We start from the raw sequence: 14,824 nt of genomic DNA on the forward strand, positions 1-14,824 counted from the left end.
AGTGTTCATTATGCAAGTCCTGAATATGTTTTGTTAGATTTACACCTAAGTATTTTGTTTATTTTTTGGAGCAATTATAAATGGTATTTTAATTTTGGTGTCCATGTGTTCGTTGCTTGGCATATATAAAAACAATTGATTTTCATATGCTGATCTTGTGTCCTGCAATCTTGTTGAACTCACTAGTTCTAGGAGTTTTTTGAAATGAATGGAAAGTGTTTCTTCTGTTTTCTCAAAAAGCTTATGTAGAATTTTTTTTTTTTTTTTTTTAACATTTCGTAGAATTCTCTAGTAAAACCGTCTGGGCTTGGGGATTTCTTTTTTGGGAGTTTTAACACAACATATTCAGCTTCCTTAATAATTACAGGGTTATTCAAATTATCTGTGTTTTTTAGTGAAATCGGTCCGTTTTATGTAAGTTATGTAATTATTGTTTGTAGAATTGTTGATAGTTTTCCTTGTTATCCTTTTGACATCTGCAGGATCTGTAGTGATATCCACTGTTTCATTTCTGATACTGTTAATTTTTACATTCTCTTTTTCTTTGTCAGTCTTGCCAGGAATTTATTTTATCAGTCTTCTCAAAGAAACAGGTCTTTTTCTCATTGATTTTTATTGTTTTTCTGTTCCAATTTCATTGATTTCTGTTGTTATTTTTATTATTTCCTTCTTCTGTAATGCTTTGGGTATATTTTGTACTACTTTTTTCTAGATTCTTGAGGTGGGAGCTTAGATTATTGATTGATACCTTTCCTCTTCTCTAATGTAAGCATTTTAGTGCTATAAAGTTTCCTCTCAGGATTATCTTAATTGTGTCTCACAAATTTAGATACATTATATTCTATTTCCTTAAAAAAATTTTTTTTAATTTAAAAAATTTCCCTTGAGGTTTCTTTCCTCTTTGACCCATGGATTATTTAGGCATGTGTTATTTAGTTTTCATGTGTTTGGAGATGTTCCTGTTATCTTTCTCTTATTGATACCCAGTTTGGTTTCATTGTGGTCAGAGAACATATTCTGTATTGTTTCAATTATTTTAATCTATTAAGGTTTGTTTATGGCCCAGATATGATTTATCTTGGTATTTGTTCTGTGGGCACTCAAAAAGAACATGTATTCTGCTGTTGCTTGGTAGACTATTCTATAAATGTCAGTTAGATTCTGTTTGGTTGATGGTTGTCTTTGTTTGTGATGCTTTAACAGAATACCTGAGCCTGGGTGGTTTATAACACAAATTTATTTTCTCACAGTCCTGGAAGTTGGGAAGTACAAGATCAAGGCGCCAGCATCTTGTGAGGGCCTTCTTGCTGCATCATCACATGATGGATGGTAGAAGGGCAAAAGAGACAAAAGGGGGCTGAGTTTGCCCTTTTGTGGCAGCTTTAATCTCACCCATGAGGATGGAGTCCTCATGGCCTAATCACCTCTCAAAGGTCTCACCTCTTAATACCATTAAATTGGCAATTAAGTTTCAACGTGAGTTTCAGAGGGGACAAACGTTCAGACCATGGCCATGGTATTGTTAATTTCTTCTGTATCATTGCTGATTTTCTGTCTAATTATTCTATTGATTGTTGAGAGAAGGTTGTTGACATCTCCCAACTGTAATTGTGGATTTGTTTATTTCTCCTTTTAGTCATGTTATTTTGCTTCTCTGCTGGTTGGTGCATACACATTTACGCTTACTATGTCTCAGTGAAATCACCCTTTTATCATTATATAATATTGCTCTCCATTTGTGGTAATTTTCTTTGTGCTGAAATATACTTTATTTCATATGAATATAGCAACTCTGTTTTCTTTTCCTTTGATTAGTATTTGCAAGATGTGTCTTTTCCATTCTTTCACTTTGAACCTGCCTGTAACCACTGTATGTGCAGCCAATTTCTTGTAGACAGTGTTTAGGTGGTTCATTGTTTACATCCACTGTGCTAATCTCTGTCTTTTAATTGTTGTACTATGACCATTTACGTATAATTATTAATATGTTAGGCCATAATTATTTTTTGTTTTCTGCTTGTTCTCTCTGGTTTTCATTTTCCTCCTTCTTGTGGGTTACTTGAACATTTTCTTCAAAATTTTATTTTGATTTGTCTGTAGTTTTTTTTCCCAGTATATCTTCTTTGTGTAGATTTTTTAGTGGTTGCTCTAGGCATTACATTATATAGATATAACTTATGACAGTCTCTTGGTGGTGTCATTTTACGAGTTCAAGTAAAGAGAGTACCTGTCTTGACAGCCCTTTATCCTCCCCCTACAATTGTCTTATGTATTTTCTTCCCTACATTTAGAACACATTAGAAAGTGTTATAACGTTTGCTTTTAGTCATCAAGCATATTTTAGAAAACTCAAGGAAAGCCTAATTATTTGCTCATATTTTTGTTTACTGTGTTATTGCTTACTTTTGGATGTTGCAAAGTTTCTTCTTTTCTGATTTCCTTTCTGTTTAGAGAACTTCCTTTGGCCATGTTTTTAGGGGTAAGTCTGCTAACACATTCTCTTAGTATTCCTTCATCTGAGAATGTGTTGATTTTCCTTTCACTACTGAAGGATATTTTCTCTGGGCATAGGGTTCTGGGTGGGCAATTGTTTTCTTTCAGCACCTAAAAAGTATTGTGCCACTTTCTTCTACCTTTATGGTTCCTAATGAGAAATTTGTTGGGTCTATTTGGTTTTCTCCTTAGGTGTCATCTTTCTCTGGCTGCTTTCAAGGTTTTTTTCCTCTGTGTTTAGTTTTCTCTGTGTTTTAGTTTTGTCTTTTGTTTTATTATGATGTATTTTGGTGAAGATTTCTTTGGGTTTATCCTTTGGGATTTATTCAGCTTCTTGAATTTGTGGGTTGACACTCCTGCCAAATTTGGGAGATTTTCAGCCATTCTGCCTTTGAATACTTTTTCTGCCTTACCTCCCTTTTTCCCTCCTTCAGGGACACTTATGACATGAGTGTTAGACCTTCTGTTATAGTCACACAGATCCCTGAGGCTCTGTTCTATTGTTTATTTCCAGTCTGTCTTTTCTCTGTTGTCGGATGGGATCATTTCTATTTTTCTGCCTTTGGGTTCACTAATTCTTTCCTTGGTCTTCATCACTCTGCTATATGAGTCCTTACATTGAGCTTTTTATTACAGTTATTGTATTTATAAAATTTCAAAATTTCCATTTGGTTCTTATTTGCCTCTTAAGAGGCAAATTTCCATTTGCCCTCTTTCTTTGCTGTTTTTTCATTTATTGCAAGCTTGCTCATAATTTCTTGTTGAAGCTTTTTATTGTGGCTGCTTTAAAATCTTTAAATTAAATGTGAGATAATTCTAACATGTCTGTTATATGTTGGCACTTATTATCTGTTGATTCAGTTTGCAGCCTTCCTGGTTCTTGGTGTGGTGATTTTAGATAGAAAACTGGACATTTTGTATTCCTTGGGTGTCTCTGGGTTTCATTTGAACCTTCTCTTTTAGTCAGCTTTTCTGGCTCTGCTCTAGTGGGCAAAAGGGGGTGGTCACCCAGTTACTCAGGTGGAGATGGAGGTCCAGGTTCCCTAGTTGGCCTCTGTTGACCCTGAGGTGGGGAGGCTCCTCATTACTGCCAGATGGTAGTAAAAAATCCTGACTCTCCACTCGGCCTCCTGTGACACCACCCTGGCATTAACACTGGGTGGGGATGAAAGTCCTGGCTCCCTAGTTGTAGTGTTCTGACACCACTCTGAATGGAATGTTGGGGTGCCTTGGTACAGCTAGGCAAGGGTGGATGTCTGTCCTTTGCTCACTTAGGGAATGGGGCTGTACTTTTTCCTGTGGTGTTTGGCTGGAGCAGGGTATTTATTGTCTAAAGTTTTCTGTCTTTCCAGGCTGCCCCTTTCATGGTCTCTTTTGGCAACAGAGCTTTTGTTTTTGTTTTGTCTGTGCCCGTCGGTGTTTCCAGGTTGCTAGATTCTCCAGTTTCCAGGTTGCTAAATTCTGGTCTGGGATAATGAGACAGAAAGGAAGCCAGAGAAACTCACCCTGTGTCCTTCCTGGAGCTCCTGAGGTCCCTTGCCTGTCTGCCTTCTCTCAACCTTTCAGTCTTCTCATGTTTGTCTTATACACAATGTCCAGGGTTTTTAGTTGTGTTTAGCAGAAAGAGTAGGGAAAATTACATTTACCCTATCTTCAGGAAGCAGAAGTTTCAAGTTGCCATTTTTGAAAGAGCTTTGGATTGAGAGGTACGCCCAGACCACCAGCAGCCTCTTCCAGAGACCAGCCAGAAGTGTAGCCTCTGGTTTGTGTGGGTCATGAGGGAAGGCTGGTCTCAGGGGAGGGTCTCATGTGGGGTGTGGAGTGATGCACTTCCTCTGGGCTGGCCTGCAGAGGAAGGGGCCTTGTTGTGTGGAACTGCTTGAAACAGAAATCAGCCCCCTTTTTTGGGATTCTTACAGCCCAGCGTGGATCCCAGTGTCGACAACACACACCTGCTTCTCCTTCCTGCCTCCAAAAAGCCCAGCCACACAACCAGGAAACAAAACCAAGTACACCACTCAGAGCTTCCAAAGCACACTCCCCCGTGCGAGCTTCCTGTTGGGTCGTCTGTTTTCGAGTCTGAGTTTCAGGTTATTGTCGGGCTCTTAGGAATAGAGTCCCTTAGGGCCTGTCAGGGGCCCTGCCTGGGAAGCAGGTGAGGCGTGTGGGAAGTGGTTGCCTGCTGGTACTGCTGTGGTGGGGGAAAGGCAGCAGCTTTAGATAGCTGGAGACACAGTGGGAGAAGCAGCAGCTCTTCCTGGGAGTCCTTTCCCATGCCTGGGAGACAAGGTGGCCGAGTCAGGAAGGACTGTAGGTTCTCTGAGGAGAGGTAAGCTCAGAGAGAGGGCACCATGCAGCCAGGGCTGACCTCAGGCCACAGCTGGCTGGCCACTCTCCTCCCCACACCTGCCTAAGGATTGAGGATGCAGCTGGGGCTGGGCCCACCTCATCCCTGCCTTTCTAGAGTGAAGGTTCTGGGGTGAGGGGCAGTCATGTCAGAGCAGTGTAATTATATAATGAGACGATAGGTGTACATTAGCTCTGAAATGTGTCATTGTCCTGACAGAGTGAGTCACTAGATACTGAGAAGGGTCAGGACAGCCCCTTGAGAAAGGGACCTTTCAGTGGAGCCTTGAGGGATGGGTGGGATTGCCAGGTGGAAGGGTGGGGCTGGTTGGGGGTTTGCAAGGAGACCGGGGGCCCAGGCTGAAGGGGAGATTTCAGCAAGTCACCATGGCTGGCTGTGGAGGGCAAGAGTGGCTGGCATGTGGCCTGGGGTTGCTTGGCTCTCTGGGCTTGTGGACTGGGTCACAGAGTCTGGGTATTCCTGGTAAGAGGTGCTGTAGAGGTAAAGATGGCTTCTCAGGCCCCATAACACGGTCATTGGTCCTTCCTTCCTGCCCCTTGCCTTTGCTTCAGCTGTGCCCTTGCTCAAGAGTCCTCTCCACCCCAGACCACCATCCTGTGTGTGTGTCTGTGTGTAGGGGGGTCCTCGCCTCGTTCATGGGCCTTTGCTTACGTGGATGGCAGTCAGAGCAGCACATGCCTTCCCCATGTCCCAGGGACCCTAGCGTGTTGCCTGGTGGATCTGGAGGTTCCTATTGCTCCATCCCTCACCCCATCAGGCCAGCCTGTGCAGTCTCCTGGACCTCCTGCTCTCCATCGGCCCATCTGGCCCACTTCAGCTTCCTTTCTACAAACCAATGGACCCAGTGGTTGCCCTTTGTAACCTTTGTTCCTGTCTCTTTGAATGATGTTTCCCAAATCTGGCTGGGGCAGAGTCACCTGCAAACATGAGTAGTTCTCCCCCAGGCCCCTCCCGTGGTGTGCGGCACGCAGGAGGCCTGAGTAGATGTTTGTCGAGAGGCTGCTGATTCTGGCAGCAGCTGGGTTGAGACTGTGGGCCCGGGTTGTGCCAGTCCCTAAGGTCCCCCACTGCCCCCTTTGGGAAAAGTCAGGTAGATGTGGTTGATGGTGTGACATTGCCCCAAAGCCCTGCAACCAGAGGCTAGGAAGGTGGTGCACAGTCAAGCTTCAGGGGGAGAGATGACCTTTGGTCTAACTTACACTGGAAGACCTGCAGGCTGGCTGAGAGGCCAGGTGGGAGGCACCAGCCCGGGATATACACAGGGAGTTGTCTAACCTTGGCTTCATCTTTTGCGTGCCACGTGAGGGCTTGATGGGGTCCGCTTAGGGTGCACACCCCAAGTGGTGTGGGGAGAAGCTGAACCTGCTTGCCCACCTAGGGACTGGCTGGGTGCTGCCGGAGTTCAGGGAGACAACAGACCTCTGCTCTCCTTTGCTTCTGCCTTCCCAGGCAGGATTTCATTCCCCATACCTCCTTAGCCTTCTAACCCTTGGTTCTCTGCCAGCACCCACTCCCCTGTTTCATCAAAGTGAGTCTCTCCTGTCCTTCCTGCAGCCCACTCCTTCCCCTGGCCCACAGCAACTGTTACCTACCTGTTCGAGGGAAAAGCCCGTGTTCCCTGGGGGCCTTGAGGATCCTGCAGAACGAAGCCAGGAAAAGAGGATTCCTTGGCTCAGCCCGGAGGCTGTGTGACTTCCAGCAAGCAACCTGCCCTCTCTGAGTCACAAATTCCACAGCTATCAAATGAGGTGCTATGGTGGGGCCTCCCAGTTTGGAGAGTGCTTGAGGAAAAAACATATAAGAGGATCGCTAAGGCTTATCCAGAGATCAGTCTGCATGTGTAAACAGCAGTCAGAGGGTTTGGGTTTTCATTTGTGTTAGTGCCCTCAAAGGATAGTGGAGAAGTCGGCCTGTTTGTACCGTTTCCAACCCTTCTCGCCAGCTGGACGTGGCTGAAAAGGGAGACGGAGCCAGGGCGTCTGTCTGAGTCTTGTAGCCCATGTTGAGCTCCTACTGCCAGGGTCTGGGGAGTGGGGGACTCTTTGGAGTAAAAGTATAGCATTGTCTGACGTTTATTGAGAACTTACAGGCCAGTCATCGTGCCCAGTGTTTTTTGTTTCTCATACATTTTTTTTTTAAATTGAGATATAATTCACATACCATAAAACACACCCTTTTAAAGTGCATGATTTGGTGGTTTTTAGCATATTCACAATCTTTTGAAACTATCTTCACTATCTAAATCCAGAACATTTTACCCCCAAAAGAAACCATATGCCCTTTAGCTATCATTCCCCATTCCCTCTACCTCCAGCCCCTAGCAACCACTAATTTACTGTTCTATAGATTTGCCTATTCTAGATATTTCACATAAGTGGAATTCTATGATACTTGGACTTTTGTGTCTGGCTTCTTTAAATTAGCATAATGTTTTCAAGGTTCGTCCATGTTTTAGCATGGATCGGTATTCCATTCCTTTTTATGGCTGAATAATGTTCCATTGTATGGATATGTCATACTTTGTTTATATGTTGATGGACATTTAAGTTGTTACAACCTTTTGGCGATTGTGAATAATGCTGCTGTGAACAGCATTCACGTACACGTTTTTATTTAAGCACCTGTTTTCAGTTTTCTTGGGTGTGTGTACTTAGGCGTGGGATTGCCGAGTCTTGAAGTAACTCTAGGTTTAACCTTTGGAGGAACGGCCTGTTTTCCAAAGTGTCTGTACCATTTTACATTCCTGTGCTGGGTCTTACCTGTGTTATCTCATTGATCCTCCAGTCAGCTTCATGGGATGTAGATAGAATCACCCCCACTTTTCAAGTGGGAGAGTTGAAACTTTACTGCCCACGGCCAGACAACCAGTCAGCTGGTGATTCTGTGGCCAGTACTGGTTTTGATTAGTAAAGAAGTGTCTCTTCTCCAGGCCCTGTTGTATCTTCAGGATGAGGGCTTTTGACTGTGTCATTTTACATTATATTCCTGGTTCCTGGCACACATTGGCACTCACATATTCATCGAATAAAATGCCATTTTTTCCTGATCTTGGTGGCTCGATCAGCAACTTGAGGGAGAAGGCCGTCGGTGTCTTAGGGGTTCCTGTGCTCTATAGGTTTTCAGACTCCTGCCAGATTCTGTGATCCCCTCTCCACACTGGATGCTACAGAATCCGCACCAGCCTCTTACACTCAAATGTCTGTCTTGGAGACTCAGCCCATAGCTGGGGAATGGGTAGCATGGTGTCTGCTAAGCAGAGGTGACTTCCATTTCTCTCTGTATGGTCCAAGGCCACTGATGACCTACCCCCCTTTTTCTCCTGTAGGCAAAACCCATTTATGGTGGCTGGCTGCTCCTGGCTCCAGATGGGACCGACTTTGACAACCCAGTGCACCGGTCTCGGGTAAGGGCATCAGAGTGAATTCTCAGGGTGGGAGGAATCGGAGAAGGGGCCCACCTGAGGGTAAATTGGCAGAATGGAAAAGGGAGATGGGGAGTTGAACAATTGATCTCGGATGACAGATCACCAGGGACCCCGCTATCCCCAATTTGGCAGACTGATAGGTCTCACAGAAAAGAAAATCTCAATTGTACATAGTTATGAAGTCTTCCCTTCCCAATAAGGTGTCATGTGGGTATCACCTGTTTTGTGGGTCAGCCTGATTCTAGAAACTGTCCAATGGAAATGGCAAGAGGGCAGTTCAGCAAACGTTTGCATTATGCTAATTAGGCTCCCAATTCCTTCTGTACCAAGACCCTGCCCTCCCTCCCCTCCTCCCAAGCCAGGGCCTCAGCACATCAAGGGGTGAAGGCCTGGGGGGCCTTGGCTTAGCTCTCACTAAACTTTGCATTGCCCTGTCTTTCCTGAGCACCCCAGCAAGGTTGGATCCCTGCTAGAGCAGCAATGTTCCTCTGTCAGGAATCCCTTTTGGATCTGACTTCAATTGAAACACTGTCCCTCCTTTTTTACAAGATCTTTTCTGGTTGCTACTGCTTATACCCTGTGAATTGCTCTAGCTCTGCCTCCTTTCTGTCCCCTGCCTCCCTGGGAGCTCCCCTTTTCCTCCCCCTTCCTCTCTTGCTTAACCCCTCCCCATCCTGAATTGTACACTGTGGAGTGGGGGCCTCGGTGCTGCATATTCTGGCACCATGGGCCTTGCATTGTGTCTGTGGTCTTTGGGGTTCCTTCTAAAAAGGGTTTTTTATTTCAAAAACTGCACGTAGGAGCCTTGGAAATGGTTCTGGGAAGCATATCCAGGTGGCTTCTCCCTGGACACCTAGCATGGAAGCAGCCCTCTACAGGTCCTCTCTGCAAGGCTGTTTGAGTCCTTGTTCACACTGCCCAGGTGGGAGGACTTGGGCAGCTGGTCCAGTCACACTGCAGTTTCCAGGGAGTAGTTCCCTTTTCTATTTTATATTAAGGTTGTGCCATTTCTAGTTTCTGCTGAGAAAATCATTATTATAAATGATATAATTCTGGCCCAAAGCAAAGAGACATGATATTATAGTTAGTTCTTGTGGCCTTATGGCCTGTCAAAATCTGGACATTGTTGGGCTTTTTGAAATGCTGAAAATTTGTCACAGACCCTCATGATGATCTTCGGGATTCAGAAGCTGTATTGGTCTGTGATGATTTAGGCCAACGGTCTTGCATTATAGACAAAGCCCTTCTCCCCACAAAAGGAGGATGTACACCCTCACAGTCCGCTGTGGGCACTGCCCGGAGGCCTGGCTTTTGTGTAGAGGGTAGAGAAGGAGGGTACTCTTTGCCAGTTGGTCACTCCCAGGACGTCGGAGTTGTTTCCACTGGTCTCACTCCCCTTCTGTTTTGATTTTTGTTAGCTCATTCCACCTCAGTGAGTTCCAGAGCTTGGCTGTCTTTTCTTTTCCTCCTTTTTCCCGGTGGATCATCAGAACAACCCCTCTTATATTATTTTCCCAGATTTTTTCAGAAGTGGTGCATCTTGGCACTCTGAGGTTATTGCGCCTCATGTCAGATCATTCATCAAATAAACACTGACACTTGTCTTGTGGTACTCTCCATGCTGGGTGCCATAGGAGTACAGAAAGGTGACCCCTCCATAACTCACGCAGGAACACAGATCATTCACATGGTTTGGGCCTCTCTTCCGGGTCAGTTCTGGCTCACGAATCGCTGTTCTTGTGCTTCGGGCCCTTCTTTTCCTGCTCTCTGCTCCAGAAGCCAGAAATGTGGAACCAGCATTCCTTAGATAGGGGTTTGTCAGACAGAGGGACTCAGCAAGCCAAGACCCAAGGCCAGGACACTCTTAACCACCCTCTCTGTGCTCCGTTGCAGAAATGGCAGCGACGGTTCTTCATCCTTTACGAGCATGGCCTCTTACGCTACGCCCTGGATGAGATGGTGAGTGTCCTCCTTGCCAGCCCATCCTGAGCCTTCCCGGGGCCCTTCGTTGTTGCGTCATTTGTGTCATTGTGTATGAACACGGCAGCTGTGTGCTCCTGCTTGGGCTTCTGTTTGGGGGTCTGGGATGTTTTGAAGAACTTGTGGCAACTGATGGAGATGACCCTAAAAACCCAGACCTTTGGTTTGAGGCATCTTCAGTGGTCATTGGTGAGAAAAGTAGTGAGGGAAGATGTCACTTCTGTTCAAGGCTAATAGGAGTTTGGACTCAGCCAGAGTACTCTTAGTTGGAGGAAAATGAGATCAAAGTCTTGGGTCACAGGGGGGATTTGCATAGTGTGTGGAACCTGCGGGCTTGCTGGGGGACTGGCCCTAGGGCGTGCAGCTGGGTGGTGAACACACGTGTGCTCCTGTGCTGTCGTCCCAGGATTGCCTCTTAGTTCTGTGTCTGTGATTGTTTTGCCTGTCCCATTTGGTCTTGGCATAGTGTTTTTTTGCTGACTTCAGAGGCCTCCTGGACATGGGGTCAGTGTTCTTCTGGTCACTAAGCCCGAGGCACACAGGTTCCTCCCTGCTCTGCCACCCACCTGGCTGGATGAGTGTTTGCTGCTGTTGCTCCAGAAGCAAACCCAAAAAACCAACCAGCTGTGATGTTCTGGCTTTTCTTTTTCCATTCATTCCGTCTCCTGACTTTTTCTCTGAGGGAGATTAGTCTCTCTTAACTAATCTAAGGTGTGACAACATTTCAAGCTTTACAAAGGGCTGAAGGTGGGAGCTTTGACCTCCTTTTCTTGTCTCATGTGAGGGGGTGAATGTGTGTGTGCACAGATGTGGACAGCATGTTAAAATTGGGATCATCTCAGAAAATCCAGTTACACCGTGTGGAATGGGTTGACCCCACCCATTTCTTCCTGAGTTCGTTTCTTTGCTGCAGGGGTGAGACAAGAGTTCTTGAAATGTGAGTGGAAGGGCTGTGCTCTCTCAGGACCTTCCAGACTGTTGGAACACTGGGATTTGGGGGTGGTCGTTACAGCCCACATGTGAAAGGCCACAAGTGGGTCCGTTTGCATACGTGAGTCCTAATCTTTGTGATGTGATACCATCTCTACTTTTGTTTCTGGGATGACTTCATAGGTATGATACCTTAGTTCTATGTTGACTTTCACCTTATTGGTTCCTTCTTTTTTTTTTTTTTTTAAATTTATTTTATTTATTGAATCAAAATCGATTATACATATTGAACATTGAGATATATTGATCAAATCAATATTACTAGCATATGTATTGTTACAAATCGTAATTATTCTTTATGCCACTTGTCCAATCTCTCCCCCCATCCCCTCCCCCTCCCCCCTCTAATTACCCAAGATTTCTTCTCTCCTTCTGAAAGAATCACGGTTACTGTGTTAATTTGTTGCCTAGATGATCTGTCCAATGCTGAGCGATGTGATCGGGTCCTCCAATATTATCGTAGAGCAGATGTTGCTTCTGTCACTCTGAAATAGGCTTTGTTGAAAGAGACATCCTCTTCTTTTCTTTGACTCTGCTGGTGACTCTCCTTGTGTGAATGCACCCCAGTGGCTGGTGGACTATTTGCGTGGTTCTTTTGGTGTCTAGTCGCTTTCACAGCAGCCATGGTTATTGTGGAGGCTGCAGTGGGCCACCTATATGGAGGTGCTGTTTCTGGTATGCTCCGTGGCTCTGGCGGTATGCCTGGTTGTGGGGTGTGTCTGGTCCCCTTCTCCATTTCTCTGGTCCCTGGGCAGGCCCCAAGTCGCTGGTGCCATGTGCCAGGTTGTGGGAGGTGTGTCCAGTCCCCTTCTGCATGCCTTGGGTCACCATGTGAGACCCAAGGAGCTGGCTTGGTGTGCCTGGTTGTGGGAGAGAGGTCCGGTCCCCTTCTCCATGCCTTTGGTCCCTGGGCAGGGCCCGAGGTGCTGGCACAGTGTGCCTGGTTGAGGGAGGGCGGTCTGGTCCCCTTCTCCATGCCCCGGGTCTCTGGGTGGGTCCCAAGGCACTGGTATGGCATGCCTGGTTGTGGGAGGAGGGTCCAGTCCCCGTCTCCATGCCCTGGGTGGGCCCTGAGGCACTGGCATGGTGTGCCTGGTTGTGGGAAGGCAGTCTGGTCCCCTTCTCCATGCCCTGGGTCCCTGGGTGGGCCCGAAGGTGCTGGCACAGTGTGCCTGGTTGTGGGAGAGAGGTCCAGTCCCCTTCTCCATGTCCTGGGTCCCTGGGCAGGCCCCGAGGTGCTGGCATGGTGTGCCTGATTGTGGAAGGAGGGTCTGGTCCCCGGCTCTGTACCTCCAGTCACTGGGCAGGACCTAACATGCTGGCTAGGTGTGCCTGGTTGTGGGAGAGAGGTCTGGTCCCCTTCTCCATACCTCGGGTCCCCAGGTGGGCTCCGAGGTGCTGGCATGGTGTGCCTGGTTGTGGGAGGAGGGCCCAGTCCCGTTCTCTGTGCCTGGGGTCCCCGTGCTGGCCCCGAGGCACTGGCACAGTTTCCCTGGAAGTGGGAGTGGGGTCCAGTCCCTGGATCGAAGCCTCTGGTTCCCAGGAAGGCCCCAAGGTGCTGGTAGTGTTCCTGGGCCGGAACTAATTTTTTGTCCTTTGTTTCTAACACGGGGGAACTTCCTGTGGGGACCAATACTTGAGTGTGTGGTTGTTTAAATTGCTGCTTTGCTGCTGTTTCCCTAGGAAAGGCTTTTTGTGCAGCTCAGGGTGTAATGGTTGATCTTATAGGTACTTCCGGCTCTCCAGAGACCCGGTGGATCTGTGTTCTGTGGAATCTCTGATCTGGGCCTGAGTTTTTTTCATCAAACTGCACCACATGCAATTCTGTATTCCTGACCAGTCTCCTCTGAGTGGTCTTGTGTTGATTGGGGGCAGGTTGGCTGTCCTTGCTGTGTCCCAGTGTTCTCTTGGTGTTCCCATCTCGCCCACTGACCACACTCCAAACACTTCCCATGGAACTGGCCTGGTGCCATCCCTTGCAATGACTCACCAGCCTTTGAGTGGCTCCCTTTTTCTGGTTGTTCTGGCTCCTTGCTCCTGCATGGGTCCATGGGAACTCTATTAGTGGTCTTGCTGTCCTGGGGGCCGCCAAGGCCCTCTTATATTGGTTCCTTCTTTAAAAAACTTTTCTCCTTTGTCATTCTTTCTGCTGAGCATATTTATATGTTGTGAATGAACCGTAGAGGATTTTTGCCGTGGAAACATCTTTGTGCAGAGTAGTTGGAGGATCAGATTGGTAGACTTGATGGCGTGGTAGACTTTCTTAAAGGTAGGAATGGGGGCATGAGTCACGTGGACACTCCTTTCCTTTGGGGCAAGGAAGCAGACCTGGAGGACAGATCCCACACTGCTCTTTGTGTCCTTCTGGCTTGGCCATCATGCGGACGGTAGCCTAGGGCTGGGAATTGGGCTACTTCAAGCTATGAAGTTTATCTCATCCTCCCTATGCCTGGCTGACCTGTTCTTAAATCTCACAACAGACAACGATATAGAAGGAGCCTCAAGAGGTCACTGGGTTACATTCATGCTGGGCTGGGGACATGAACCATCCCGAAAAATAGAGCTCCCTGGACTTTCTTTGGTGACGGGTTACTCCGGTCAGGAAACCTTTCCTTGGGTCTGACTGAAGTCCAGCACAGTCCATTATTCCCTTTGGCTCAACTGCACACACACAAAGAGGGCAGCTCTGGAGACGCCTTTGTGTTGGCACATTTGCAGGACACATGCGGCACCCCAAGAGCTGCTCCTAAATAATTGAGCCTGTCGAGTCATGAGCACAGACAACTTCGGTGCATTTTGGTTTCCTAGCAACCTGGATGTTGGTTGGGTAATATTTCATGTGCTGCTAGGGCAGAAGTGGGACCGTGCCAGGGATGGGGGAAAGAAAGAAACCCAGGAAAAACTTGGAGCGAAGAGAGGGCATTGGGGGGGATGCCCAGAGCCGAAAGTTTTTGGCCATGGGCCACTTTCTGGCAGATGACCTTGGAACTGAAGAGACTGACTGTTGAGCCAGTTAATGCTGTTCTGCCCAGACCAAGTGCAACGCATATATGCTGCACCCCAGGGAGCAGAGTGGCATAATTTCCATGAGTGAAAAAGAGCAGTGGCAGTTGTGTCAAAATACCTCTACAGCATCACTTCAGTCTTGTAAGGGTTTTCCCTGTTGTATCAGGAAGGTCACATGGGAAAGTTGCAAGGAGGCAGAGTCAGGGAGGAGGTCAGAGAGGAGGGGGCAGGGACCTCCTCTCGCAGGGGTTGGAGAGGCCTCTCCCACGCTCAGTGGGCAGCACTGGGGTTTGTTATTCATTGCCGCTGCCCAGGCGAGCAGAAAGTTCAGAGCTCAGGAGCTCCAACTTGGTGGTCAGCTTCCCACAGCTGTGACCGCTGCCCCAACCAGGCCATTTGGGTCCTGAGACCTGGAGCAGGAAAGGTTCTTTTCAGGCAGACTTGCATGGGCGCTGAACTCCAGCTGTGCTGGAAGCTTCTCTGTGAGTGCCTGAAAGTAGAGCAGTGGTCCTCACCTGAGGGCATTGTGCTTCTCAGGGCCTCTTGGCAATGTCTGGAGCCAT

General features: G+C 47.2%; 1 protein-coding gene across 7 annotated transcripts in view; it reads left to right on the forward strand.

The window, feature by feature from the left end:
- The window catches only part of MPRIP (myosin phosphatase Rho interacting protein), a 144,462-nt gene that overhangs the window by 20,899 nt on the left and 108,739 nt on the right, over positions 1-14,824 (forward strand). For all 7 annotated transcript variants that reach the window (XM_063110157.1, XM_063110159.1, XM_063110158.1 and 4 more), the window contains exons 2-3: positions 8,187-8,264; positions 10,179-10,244. In XM_063110157.1, coding sequence (XP_062966227.1) covers positions 8,187-8,264; positions 10,179-10,244 — 144 coding nt within the window. The remainder of the gene's footprint in view (positions 1-8,186; positions 8,265-10,178; positions 10,245-14,824) is intronic.

Source organism: Cynocephalus volans, chromosome 10 (assembly GCF_027409185.1).
Source record: "Cynocephalus volans isolate mCynVol1 chromosome 10, mCynVol1.pri, whole genome shotgun sequence".
NCBI lineage: Eukaryota > Metazoa > Chordata > Mammalia > Dermoptera > Cynocephalidae > Cynocephalus > Cynocephalus volans.